Source organism: Trachypithecus francoisi, unplaced genomic scaffold (assembly GCF_009764315.1).
Source record: "Trachypithecus francoisi isolate TF-2019V2 unplaced genomic scaffold, Tfra_2.0 Lachesis_group9, whole genome shotgun sequence".
In the NCBI taxonomy this organism is placed as follows: domain Eukaryota; kingdom Metazoa; phylum Chordata; class Mammalia; order Primates; family Cercopithecidae; genus Trachypithecus; species Trachypithecus francoisi.
This window is the reverse complement of record NW_022681474.1, coordinates 26,979,277-26,992,656: the sequence shown is the minus strand read 5'-3', so window position 1 is coordinate 26,992,656 and position 13,380 is coordinate 26,979,277. Positions and strand designations below refer to the sequence as shown.

At 39.2% G+C, this 13,380-nt stretch overlaps 1 protein-coding gene across 11 annotated transcripts in view; it reads left to right on the top strand.

The window, feature by feature from the left end:
• ARHGAP21 (Rho GTPase activating protein 21) overlaps window positions 1–13,380 on the top strand; it is a 142,982-nt gene that overhangs the window by 97,813 nt on the left and 31,789 nt on the right. For 6 of the 11 annotated variants that reach the window (XM_033209913.1, XM_033209907.1, XM_033209912.1 and 3 more), the window contains 2 exons: window positions 1,061–2,957; window positions 12,950–13,051. In XM_033209913.1, coding sequence (XP_033065804.1) covers window positions 1,061–2,957; window positions 12,950–13,051 — 1,999 coding nt within the window. The remainder of the gene's footprint in view (window positions 1–1,060; window positions 2,958–12,949; window positions 13,052–13,380) is intronic. The other 5 variants (XM_033209916.1, XM_033209914.1, XM_033209917.1 and 2 more) reach the window with 1 other exon arrangement.

The window sequence follows — 13,380 nt, the reverse complement described above, 5'->3', positions numbered from 1 at the left end:
TAAGTATCTCACCCTCTTCCTGTCCCTACTACTTTGCTGTTATATTTGTGGCTGCACTTGAGCTTTGCAAGCTGTCGAATGCAAAGACAGGATATGCTGATAGTCTTGAGTTAAGCTTGTTTTGATAAGGGGAAGATGTGTTACCACACCTGTCTCAGATGCTGAACATAGCCCCTGTGTTGCACTGATGAGCTCTGTTTTGTAAAGTCTCTATAGTTAATTTCTGTTATTCTTAAGGCTTTAAAAAATTGCTGAATAATTTTACAAATAGTTGATAAAAAACAATTTGACCTGCATGCCTGCCTGTTAGTAATAGAGAAATGTCTCCTCATAATAAGTAAAAGAGACCAAATAAATTTGTACGATATACTTTTGCATTAGCTTAAAATAAAAGTATAAATTATATACAGAACGATGAGTTACCTTTTTTCATATTTTTGTGCCTTTATCATGTGTGCTTTATTTCTTAAACTTGCATATTCTCTTACTTTAAATATTAAAATACTTAGCATGGCTGCTGATGGGCTTAGTTTATCAAAATGGATTATTCTCAGGGACTCTGAAATGGTTAATTGACAAGATGCTTCAAATAAATTAGATTTAATTTATGATAGTAGTAGTACTTAAAATGCATTTAAGATTTTTAGTATTTTCACCTTTTCTCTGGCAAAATACATGAATCTTCCTTTGCTGGGATTTATTTGGCAGCCATTTAACCTGTCGACTGCTGAAAAATCAGAAGGCTTGAATGGGGAGAATTTTAGAAGCAATATGGGTACATCTAATTGGTTGGGTAGAAATTTGTGAGTTTCACATGTTTTGAGCAAAGAGGTGATTGTAATTTGTATGTGTTGCAGATTCTACAATGTATTTGATTTCTGAGAGACTAGCTCTTTCTAGATTTGTAGAGTACCCTTATGTTGTGTTTGCATGCATGCTATAGTGAGTGTCACTCAGGAACGAGGTAGGGCATAGTCAGATAAAATGGTGAACTATAAAAATCGAAATTATTACTCTTTTTGTGAATTTCCAGTGACACGTTTCTCTCATTTCTATACAGGCATATTCTCAAGATGCCTACCTGAAAGGCAACGAAGCTTATAGTGGCAATGCCCGCAATATACCTGAACCTCCACCAATCTGCTATCCCTGGCTGCCATCTGCCCCGTCAGCCATGGCACAGCCAGTTGAAATATCTCCTCCTAACTCATCATTGAGCAAACAGCAAACCAGTACACCAGTACTGACACAACCTGGCAGGGCCTATAGAATGGAAATACAAGTGCCTCCATCACCAACAGATGTTGCAAAATCAAACACAGCAGTGTGTGTTTGCAATGAAAGTGTAAGGACTGTCATTGTGCCTTCTGAGAAGGTTGTAGATTTGTTATCCAATAGAAACAACCATGCAGGTCCTTCACATAGAACTGAAGAAGTGAGGTATGGTGTGAATGAGCAGACCTCTTTAAAAACAGTGTCAAGAACCACATCACCACCATTATCAGTTCCCACCACTCATCTAATTCATCAGACTGCAGGCTCCAGATCATTGGAACCTTCTGGAATTTTACTTAAATCTGGAAATTACAGTGGACATTCTGAAGGAATCTCAAGCAGCAGATCTCAAGCTGTGGAGGCTCCCTCTGTATCTGTTAATCACTATTCGCCAAATTCCCATCAGCACATAGACTGGAAAAACTATAAAACTTACAAAGAGTATATTGATAACAGACGATTGCACATAGGTTGTCGGACAATACAAGAAAGATTAGATAGTTTAAGAGCAGCATCTCAAAGCACGACGGATTATAACCAAGTCGTCCCCAACCGCACTACTTTGCAGGGACGACGTCGAAGCACCTCTCATGATCGAGTGCCCCAGTCTGTCCAGGTACGGCAACGCAGTGTGTCCCAAGAAAGACTGGAAGATTCTGTGCTAATGAAGTATTGTCCAAGAAGTGCATCTCAAGGAGCACTGACGTCTCCATCTGTTAGTTTTAGTAATCATAGAACTCGTTCATGGGATTATATTGAGGGACAGGATGAAACCTTAGAAAATGTCAGTTCTGGAACTCCAATACCTGATTCCAATGGAGAGAAAAAACAGACTTACAAGTGGAGTGGGTTTACTGAACAGGATGATAGACGAGGTATTTATGAAAGACCTAGGCAGCAAGAAATTCATAAATCTTTTCGAGGTTCCAATTTTACTGTGGCTCCTAGCATTGTTAATTCTGATAACAGGAGATTGAGTGGTAGAGGAGTGGGATCTGTGTCACAGTTTAAAAAAATTCCACCAGATCTAAAAGCACTGCAGTCAAACAGAAATTTTCAGACTACTTGTGGAATGTCACTGCCTCGGGGTATTTCACCAGACAGGTCACCTCTTGTGAAAGTCCGAAGTAATTCTCTGAAAGCTCCTTCGACGCATGTCACAAAACCATCATTTAGCCAGAAATCATTTGTTTCTATCAAAGACCAAAGACCAGTAAATCACTTGCATCAGAATAGTCTGTTGAATCAGCAGACATGGGTAAGGACTGACAGCACCCCTGATCAGCAAGTGGAGACTGGGAAATCCCCCTCTTTATCTGGAGCCTCTGCTAAGCCTGCCCCTCAGTCGAGTGAAAACGCCGGTACTTCAGATTTAGAACTACCCATCAGTCAAAGGAATCAAGATTTAAGTTTACAAGAGGCTGAAATTGAGCAATCAGATACTTTAGATAATAAAGAAGCTGTCATCCTAAGGGAAAAACCTCCATCTGGACGCCAGACACCACAGCCTTTAAGGCATCAGTCTTACATCTTGGCAGTAAATGACCAGGAGACTGGGTCAGACACTACCTGCTGGCTGCCCAATGATGCACGTCGAGAGGTCCACATAAAAAGAATGGAGGAAAGAAAAGCCTCAAGTACCAGTCCACCTGGCGATTCCTTGGCTTCCATCCCATTTATAGGTGAGCTTATTTAGAGTCATTGGCTGATATGCCAAATGTAGAAGAAATCTTTCCAGAAAAGTGTTATTTCTAGTTCAATAGGCACAGAAATCTTAACAGTGTGATTTTAAAATGTTGGTAGGGAATCTCATAAGCTGTGCTTCAACTAGAGCTTTTATCCTCTTTAAAGGTTATTTCTAGTACCAATTTTCCTTTTTAAAAAAAAAAAAATTTCATGTACCTAGTATGCATTTCAAGTTTTTATTTTGATGAAACAAATTCCTGAGATTAAGGAAATCAGCAAAGCAAATTGTACCTAATTGTTGATTCATGTGACTCAAAAACCAAGTGGAACAGTTTTGATAATTAGTTACCAACCTTTCATTTAAAGGGTGCTTTTACTTTCTTTTTTTTTTTTTTATTTTTTATTTATTTATTTTTTTTTTATTTTTTATTTTTTTTTGAGGCGGAGTCTTGCTCTGTCACCCAGGCTGGAGCGCAGTGGCCGGATCTCAGCTCACTGCAAGCTCCGCCTCCCGGGTTTACGCCATTCTCCTGCCTCAGCCTCCCGAGTAGCTGGGACTACAGGCGCCCGCCACCTCGCCCGGCTAGTTTTTTGTATTTTTTTTTTAGTAGAGACGGGGTTTCACCGTGTTAGCCAGGATGGTCTCGATCTCCTGACCTCGTGATCCGCCCGTCTCGGCCTCCCAAAGTGCTGGGATTACAGGCTTGAGCCACCGCGCCCGGCCAGGGTGCTTTTACTTTCTAAAGCATATTTCTTTGTAAATTTAACGTGTACTGAGAGAAAAGACCTCTTCATTGTCAAGTTAGTTTGCCATACTATAAATCCTGGAATAGATTTGGAGAAGTTACTTAAATTATAAGCGTGTGCCACAGTTGCTGGCACCCGTCCTGTTGAGTCTTCTGTCTCCTCCCTCCCACCCCAGATCTGTTCTCCATACAGCAGCCAGTGTGATGTTTTTATAAATGTCAATTAGATCACACCACTCCTCTGTGCAGAACCCTCTGTTTTCTTCCCATCCATCTCACCCAAAATAGCATGCAAAATCCTGTGGTCTGAAAGGCCCTCCATGGTATGCCTCACAGCTCCCTCTCTGATGGGGTCAGAGAGGTCCTGCCTCGTGGTCTCTTATCACAGTCTTCCATGTGCATCCCATCTACAGCCTCACCAGCCTCCTTGCTGTCAGGCGTGCCTTGCTACAGGGACAGGTACAGCTGGTTTCCAACCCTGGAACACGTTCCACAGATAGTCACAAGCCTCTGACTTCCTCATAACATTTGGGTCTCTGCTCAAAGATCTTATCCAAGCAGCCTTTGTGACTCACCTATCTAAAACAGGTATCCCACGCACAGACACAGAAACTGACATTCTCTTCTCAAGCTTTTTTATTTATCTTTGTATTACTGTTTCCACTTGACATGTTTTGTTTTTGTTACATGTTTCTCAGTAGAACTAAAACATAAACTACATGAGAGCAGAAATTTTAAATCTTTGGTTCACTTTTGTGTCCCTAATGCCTAGAACACTGTGTGGCATAAAGAATGCACTCAGTAAGTATTTGTTGAGATAATGGCTGAAAGAATTTTGAAATGCTGGTTAAATGTATAGCGAAACAACAAGACAGTTATAATGACTGTGCAGCTCTAAAACATCTGCTAACGGGTGATGATTACGTCCTTAATATTATCTTCATTTTATAAGTGAGAAATTTAAGGAATAGAGAGGCTAAATAACTTCTTTAAAATCACACAGTAAGTAATAGAGACAGGGTGTCTAGGTTTGCCTCATTCAGCCTCATCCCATAGCACAGCTCCAGGGAGGGTGCCATTTATATAGAATGCCTGTGAAGAGTGCCCCTTGGAGGCGTGCGATGCAGGGGTTTTTTTCCTTCTCTTTTTGCCACCAGCCAAGGCCCATACTTCTATTCCCCTGGTGCCCAGTGGGTTTATGAAAAGAGTTCTCTATCATTTTACAGTATAATATGCTTCTCTTTGAGTACCAGTTGAGTTTTTTTTTCTATGGGAACATTTTTAAAGCTGTTGAGGACTGTTGTTTCTTTTCTATGGAAACATTTTTAAAGCTATCAATTGTAAAGCTATTGATAGCTTTAAAAATATTTCTTAAGAAACACTTAATTGGATAGGTGACACTAAAAGCTTTTTTAAAAAGTTCCACACAGCTTATGTTTTTTTAATAAATAGGGTATATTCAAGTTGTCAATGTTGTAGGGAATCTCAATCTAAATTGTACCCATATTCATATGTATACCCCTAAGGCCAAACTCAGCAAATAGTAGACTCCTGTCATAGATGGAATCTTATACATCATCTAGAATAGATATTTTATAGAAAGGAACTGATGGCAAATGATTGATTTATGAGGTTTTAAAATGTAAAAAATCCTACAACCTGTAGCTGTGTTTCACTGGCCTGTGCGATCTTATCAGAACACTGGCATCATATTTTCTTCCTACATAATAACAACAATATAATTAGATTACATTGGAGTAGTAAAAAAAGTGCTGGATATATCTGTTAATATTTCTTCCTAGTTATGAAGTATAGAAATAAAACAAAGAGTTAATTATATTATTAAAGAGGGGACTTTGGCTAAAATAGAAAATAAAGATCTGTATAATTCTGTATACATATAGATTGATAAAAATAAATCATTTTATTTACTAAGAATAAAAGTACTCTCTAGTTCCTATCTTATTTGACTTTTGTCTCCCTCCCGCAACTGCTCACCTCCTGCTGTACGGCTCAGTTACTAATGGGCCATGGACCAGTACCAGTCTGCAGTGCAGGAGTTGGGGACCCCTCCTATATACTAAGGTTCTAGGAGGCATACAGGCCTACAAAACAAAATGAATACATTTTGTTTTTAAATTTGGAATATTACTCATTAACAGTATTTTGTTTACTGTTCCCACCCCCCCACTTTATACAGCTACATAGTAAGTCCTGAAAATAAATTTCAACTTCTTTTATAAGTAAACACAAACCGCAACAATGTGAGCTGTTCATGAGTAATCTCATGGTGAGTAGCAGATATTGCAATGTGTTCTAAAATCCTGACTTCCTACACTTTTCTAATTTATACTCCTCATTACTAGTAATACAAAAATACTGTGACTGTTACCCACACCCAGGGTTTCATCTTAACTTTCTTTCTCCATGCTTTTGTCATATCTCTAAGACTCCTCCATCTTACCCCAACATTGGCTGTGTGTGTGCTCAGTGAGGGTTAGCCTAGGTTAAATTGAATTTGATGGTCACAGCCTTATTGGCACTGCCATATCAAGATGATTTAGAAGCGTTAAGTTGGTTAACAAAAATGTTCCACCAGTAAATAATTTTATATGCTTTTATCTTTTCTTTGGTAGTACCATTAGTTTTTTGTTTGTTTGTTTTTGAGATGGAATTTCACTTTCATTGCCTGAACTGGAGTACAATGACACGCTCTCGGCTCACTGCAACCTCCACCTCCCGGGTTCAAGTGATTCTCCTGCCTCAGCCTCCCAAGTAGCTGGGATTACAGGCATGCGCCGCTATGCCCAGCTAATTTTGTTTATTTTTAGTAGAAATGGGGTTTCACCATGTTAGCCAGGTTGGTCTCAAACTCCTGACCTCAGGTGGTCCGCCCGCCTCAGCCTCCCAAAGTGCTGGGATTACAGGCATGAGCTACCACACCCGGCCACATTAGCTTTTATTCTGAAACACTTTAAATTTCTTTGTAGCACACTTTATAGATTGCTATGCTTATTTATTTAGGGAGATATGTTTTTTTTAAACCTAGCTCTTTTTTTTTTTTTTTGAGATGGAGTCTCACTCTGTCACCCAGCCTGGAGTGCAGTGGCATGATCTTGGCTCACTGCAACCTCTGCCTTCCACGTTCAAGCGATTCCCCCACCTCAGTCTCCCAAGTAGCTGGGATTACAGGCGTGTGCCACCACACCCGGCTAATTTTTGTATTTTTAGTGGAAACGGGGTTTCACCGTGTTGACCAAGCTGGTGTCGAACTCCTGATCTCAGGTGATCTGCCTGCCTCAGCCTCCCAAAGTGCTGGGATTACAGGCATGCGCCGCTATGCCCAGCTAATTTTGTTTATTTTTAGTAGAAATGGGGTTTCACCATGTTAGCCAGGTTGGTCTCAAACTCCTGACCTCAGGTGGTCCGCCCGCCTCAGCCTCCCAAGTGCTGGGATTACAGGCATGAGCTACCACACCCGGCCACATTAGCTTTTATTCTGAAACACTTTAAATTTCTTTGTAGCACACTTTATAGATTGCTATGCTTATTTATTTAGGGAGATATGTTTTTTTTAAACCTAGCTCTTTTTTTTTTTTTTGAGATGGAGTCTCACTCTGTCACCCAGCCTGGAGTGCAGTGGCATGATCTTGGCTCACTGCAACCTCTGCCTTCCACGTTCAAGCGATTCCCCCACCTCAGTCTCCCAAGTAGCTGGGATTACAGGCGTGTGCCACCACACCCGGCTAATTTTTGTATTTTTAGTGGAAACGGGGTTTCACCGTGTTGACCAAGCTGGTGTCGAACTCCTGATCTCAGGTGATCTGCCTGCCTCAGCCTCCAAAGTGCTGGGATTACAGGCATGAGCTACCACACCCGGCCACATTAGCTTTTATTCTGAAACACTTTAAATTTCTTTGTAGCACACTTTATAGATTGCTATGCTTATTTATTTAGGGAGATATGTTTTTTTTAAACCTAGCTCTTTTTTTTTTTTTTGAGATGGAGTCTCACTCTGTCACCCAGCCTGGAGTGCAGTGGCATGATCTTGGCTCACTGCAACCTCTGCCTTCCACGTTCAAGCGATTCCCCCACCTCAGTCTCCCAAGTAGCTGGGATTACAGGCGTGTGCCACCACACCCGGCTAATTTTTGTATTTTTAGTGGAAACGGGGTTTCACCGTGTTGACCAAGCTGGTGTCGAACTCCTGATCTCAGGTGATCTGCCTGCCTCAGCCTCCCAAAGTGCTGGGATTACAGGCATGAGCCACTGTGCCCTCCCAAAACCTAGCTCTTACAAACTGTAAAATTGTTTCACTAAAATAGACTTTGGAGCCTTTTCACCTAGTTCCTTCAATGTTGAAAATAGACCCAAATCTCAGAAGCCCTCTAACAAATGCCTGGTTTATAAAAACCTAAAAATATTTTATATGTTTACATAAATTAAATAGGTAATTCTACCCGTTTAGTGGATTTGTAACTGTTGGCCATTTGAACTAGAATTGGCCCTTCTCACCATCCAAGTCCAACTTCTTTGCTTTATAGGTGGTAAATGTAATATCCAAAAAAGTTAAGTGGCTTTTGCAAAGTCAAACATACCAGGTCTCTTGACTTCCCTACTCAGTCATCCACATTTCTACTCTGTTGCTGCTTTTCTGTGTACTAGAATTGAGAACAATTTTCAAGATAGATTAGTGAAATTGGTGACCTGATATTTATTAAATTTCTAAGTAAATGTTGAATTTGTTGAAATTGTTGCAGCATGTCAGCTGGCAAGCTGGATCATTTTTCATACACACACGCTTGTGCATGGGCCCATGGACACACACCCTCACCCCCAGATCTTAAAGGTTTAGTTATCTTTGGTCTATGGGACTGCAAAACTTCAGCCAAGTAATTGTAACCTGTTAACCGTGGCAAATCTAGATGTGATCCTTCCACTTGCCCTTTGAAAATTTAGAGCCATTGCTCTGCTGACTGGTGCATGCTTTCTTGTAGATGAGTTGACCATGATATCACACACATCCCTGCTTTTGCTCTGATTTTGTCACCTCCCTTTCAAATACCTTCTTCACAGTAGTTCCTCTTGGATTTATAACTCCACTCCCTCATCGTCAGCACTGACTGCCATCTTGCTGTGGCAAACATGAATAGGGAATTTATTCAAAATACTCCCCTTCCTAACCACTGTAAAATCATTTCTATCTAATAGGGAGATACAGCATTGACCTTTTGGTTAAGATAGCCAAATCTCCAGATGACTTTCAAAAAGCCAAATGTTAATTTAAATCCATGTTCACAGAACTGACCATTAAAGAAACTTCGTCTTAATTAGAAAACTGAATTCCAGTTATGATAATGAGCTTAATTATTGTAAAAATTGGGAATATTTGAACTAGGTGATGGGCACCCCTCACCAGTTCATATAAAACAGGACTTATTACTTCAAAAATTTTATTTATAATTAGTGAAAAATGTTTAGTGAGACTACCCGAGGTCTGTTGCTGGATCAAAGATGAGAAGGCCATGTGAATATATTAGCATCATTTTTAAACATTCTTTCTCCAGGCCTTTTAAATGTAATGTAAATGGAGTTCCAGCTCCAGCATGCCATTTTTATCAGCTCTTTTACCTGATGTTCAGTAATTGGTATTAATGGGGCTAATTTAAATTTGCCTCAGGAGTTCGATTTTTTAGGATGTCTTTATTTCATTGGGCTTAACTCTGATTTAAAAAAAAAAATACCAAAAAAGTGGCATTACCAAAGATTAATACGTTGTTACTTGAAAGAAGGAGCTTATGCTTGACTGTTAATAAGATCATTTAACTTTAGCCATTCACCTCCTTTGATTTAAATTGAGTGTTTATCTCAGAAGGCAAGTAAAAAGAAAGGATATTTGTCACATCTGAATTTATGTATGTATGTATGTATGTATGTATTTTTGAAACGGAGTCTCGTTCTGTTGCCCAGGCTGGAGTGCAGTGGTGTGATCTCAGCTCACTGCAAGCTCCACCTCCCGGGTTCATGCCATTCTCCTACCTCAGCCTCCTGAGTAGCTGGGACTACAGGCGCCTGCCACCACGCCTGGCTAATTTTTTGTATTTTTAGTAGAGACGGGGTTTCACTGTGTTAGCCAGGGTGGTCCCGATCTCCTGACCTCGTGATCTGCCCGCCTCGGCCTCCCAAAGTGCTGGGATTACAGGCGTGAGCCACTGCACCCAGCCTGAATTTATTTTTAAGACACAGGATCCATTAGCTGTATTTCCTCTCCTTTTCCCTAAGGATGAGGAAAAATCAAGATTTTAAGTGTATTTTGCTTGAGGTATGTCCCTTCTGGTAAGAGTTGGAACAGAAACAGTTTATTCAATTTCCATATTTTAGTAAAAAAGATATATACATGCTGTTGCTATTTTGGAACCACATATATAATTTTAGGTTAGTTGCCATTTCTTTCAACTTATACAAATTTACCCCTCTCTTTGCAATATACAGTTTACTCTGTCATTGAAATAAGTAATAGTGTTAATATTCCTTAAATTATTATGCTGTAATTTGGGGAGAGGGTAGGAATACTACTTCGTAGCAGAGGTGAAATAAAATAGCAGAATTATGTCAGGGAACTGATTTTTCTGCCATGGTCTATGCTGAAAATTCTGATAATTTCACTGAGTTACATAAAACTATTGTCAACTATAATTATAAAATATAAAGTACATTGGTTATATGCTTCTTTGTAATTATGATAAGCTGTGAGAAACATTCCTCATAACTCAGCTCATCTTAGAAGGGACTTTTTTTTGCTCTGTGCCCTAACCTGTAACAGTGGACACTGGGTGTTCTGAGAAGACATGCACATTTGTCAGGGTGGTAGAAACGCATTGCCCTCCACATTTATGTTCATCATAATTCTCTTGGTTCCAGGGACAGGGCAATTATTTCAAATTAGCTCATGCCAAGAAGTAATGTTAGCTCACAGAGAAGAACTTCTGTGGTAGACCTGGTTCCATGCATGGCTGGATCTAAATACCCAAGTGATGACATCAAGAGTGAGGTTTTTTTTCCTTTTCTTTTTTTCTTTTTTGACATGGAGTCTCGCTCTGTTCAGGTTAGAGTGCAGTGGCATAATCTTGGTTCATGCAGCCTCCACCTCCCAGGTTCAAGCGATTCTCTTGCGTCAGCCTCCTGAGTAGCTGGGATTACCAGCATGCGCCACCATGCCTGGCTAATTTTTGTATTTTTAGTAGAGATGGAGCTTCACCATGTTGGCCATGCTGGTCTCGAACTCCTAACCTCAAGTGATCCTCCTGTCTTGGCCTCCCAAAGTGCTGGGATTACAGGCATGAGCCACCACTGTGAGTCTTTTTTTGTTTTGCTTTCTTCTTTCTCAGATAATTTTTCTCCACATAGTAGAAAAGGTGGCCATTGGTGACAACTCAACAGTTCACTGATTTCTACAGTTGTTGTTCTTCAAGGAAAAGAAGAGAAAGTCCATAGTTTTCTCACTGTCCATGTATTGAATCCTGGAGATACTATTAATATCAGGGGCTCTGACTGCGTGGTTCTCACCCTTTGGCCAGTCTCTGTGGATTGAGAGGGACAGGTCTAGATCATGCCCACCCACAGGAGGGCCAGCTACTCCTGTGAAATCCTGTTGAATCTCTGGGATAGACAGGCATAGACACACTCTCTGTAGTTATGTTGCAGAATACGAAGAGGATCAAGTAGGATGAGAACATCTTAAAGTGAAAATACCTGTCAGTTTATGAGATGAAAAAACAGTTATAAATCACGGTTTCATCTTGCTTTTATTTGATCATTTCAGTAATAGGTTTTTACAAGTATTTTTTGCATTTTTATTAGGCTTTTGTATTTCTTCCATGAGTTGTCTTTTCATGTGTTTTGCTCTTTCCGCTGTGATTTTAGTGGTTCTTACTTACAAGAGCTCTTCACATAGGAGGGCTTCCCTTCTTTCATGCTTTGATATCTGAAAAATAATTATGTAACAGTTATGCATGAAGTTTCACAATATGAAATCTTTAAGATGTTTTTTCTAAAATATTGATAAGCAATAAACAGTGAAAATTTCCTATTCAGATATGAATATTATCAATAGAAACATAATTTGAAATATTTTCCATTTAGAAAAAATCCAAATTGAATAATGGAGAAGATATTATCTGTGAGGATTATTTACTTTTGGAAAACATTGTTTTCCAAAGCAAAATTTTGGGATATATAGGCCTGTATTTTTTTACATGTTAAGAAACAGTAACCACATTGGATTTTGATGTGTAGCAACTTACGTATTCTTCACCATTCTTTTTATTAAAAAGAGCTCTGGGTCTTTTGGTGAAGAAAGTAAATGAAGACCTCATTTTCTTTTTTTTTTTTTTTTTTTCTTCTTTTGAGACAGAGTCCTACTCTGTCGTCCAGGCTGGAGTGCAGTAGCATGATCTCAGCTCACTGCAACTCTGCCTCCCGGGTTCAAGTGATTCTCCTGCCTCAGCTTCCCAAGTAGCTGGGACTACAGGCACACACCACCATGCCAGGCTAATTTTTGTATTTTTAGTAGAGACAGGGTTTTGCCATGTTGGCCAGGCTGGTCTGGAACTCCTGACCTCAGGTGATCCGCCCGCCTTGGCCTCCCAAAGGGCTGAGATTACAGGCGTGAGCCACCGCATCCGGCCAAGACTTCATTTCTTAAGTCAGTTCTTTGATTATGTAATTTAGTCTAACACGAATGTTTATGCCACTTAATAACAAATCTGTAACCCCAGTAGTTCATAAATACGTTTTGAATGCATTAATGTCTTAATGTAGTATGTGATATGCCTAGGATAAAGATGATTGGTGTTCATCTAACAGAAAATTTTAGTTGAAAATTTAGAAGTCGTTTGAAAGTGTGACATCATGATGCTTTTGAATATATTTGTATATGAAATGAAAAATTTTTGTTTTCCCTTTGGTCAACTAATGTCTATTTTTCTACATTGGAAAATAAGATAAATTGGAATTGTTTTTATGTAATCTGCATATTGGTAATAATTAAAGTGTATGTGAAAATTAGAGTTTTTGAATTTGGATTATTCCTAACACAGTATTTTTAAACCGGTAGAAAAATTTTTATATTTTTCAAAGGGAATAAAGAATGGGATTAGTATAGTCTGTAAATGTGAGGTAATATAATTGTGTTTACTTTAAAAATATGTTTAGCTTTTCCTTTTCTCCTTTTAACATACCAGTAAAAGGCATTTATTATAAAGAATGCAACAATACTGAAATGAGTAAGCCCAATGTTAGTCTCTTCTCCCACGCCTTCTCCATTCAGTCCAACTTTAGAACAGGTGAGTATCTATCCTCCCACCTATTTTTGCAGACATATCTAAAACTGATTATTTTAATCCAGTGTGTTTCAGAAATTTTCTCCAAAATATAGTAAGTCAGAAGGGATTGAATGAATACCATCAGGAAATCCAAGGACACACAATTTGAAAATTGTATTTAATGCTTTGCAATAATGCTTAATCCATGTACAATTTGAATTTCATGTTCATTACTTTTGCAAGGCATAAAATCATTCTCCTCCAAATTTATCCCAGTATAAAGATTTATTAATACTGCATGAGTCAGATACTTTTTGAAGAATACAGTACATTCCTGTTCACATCAGTAT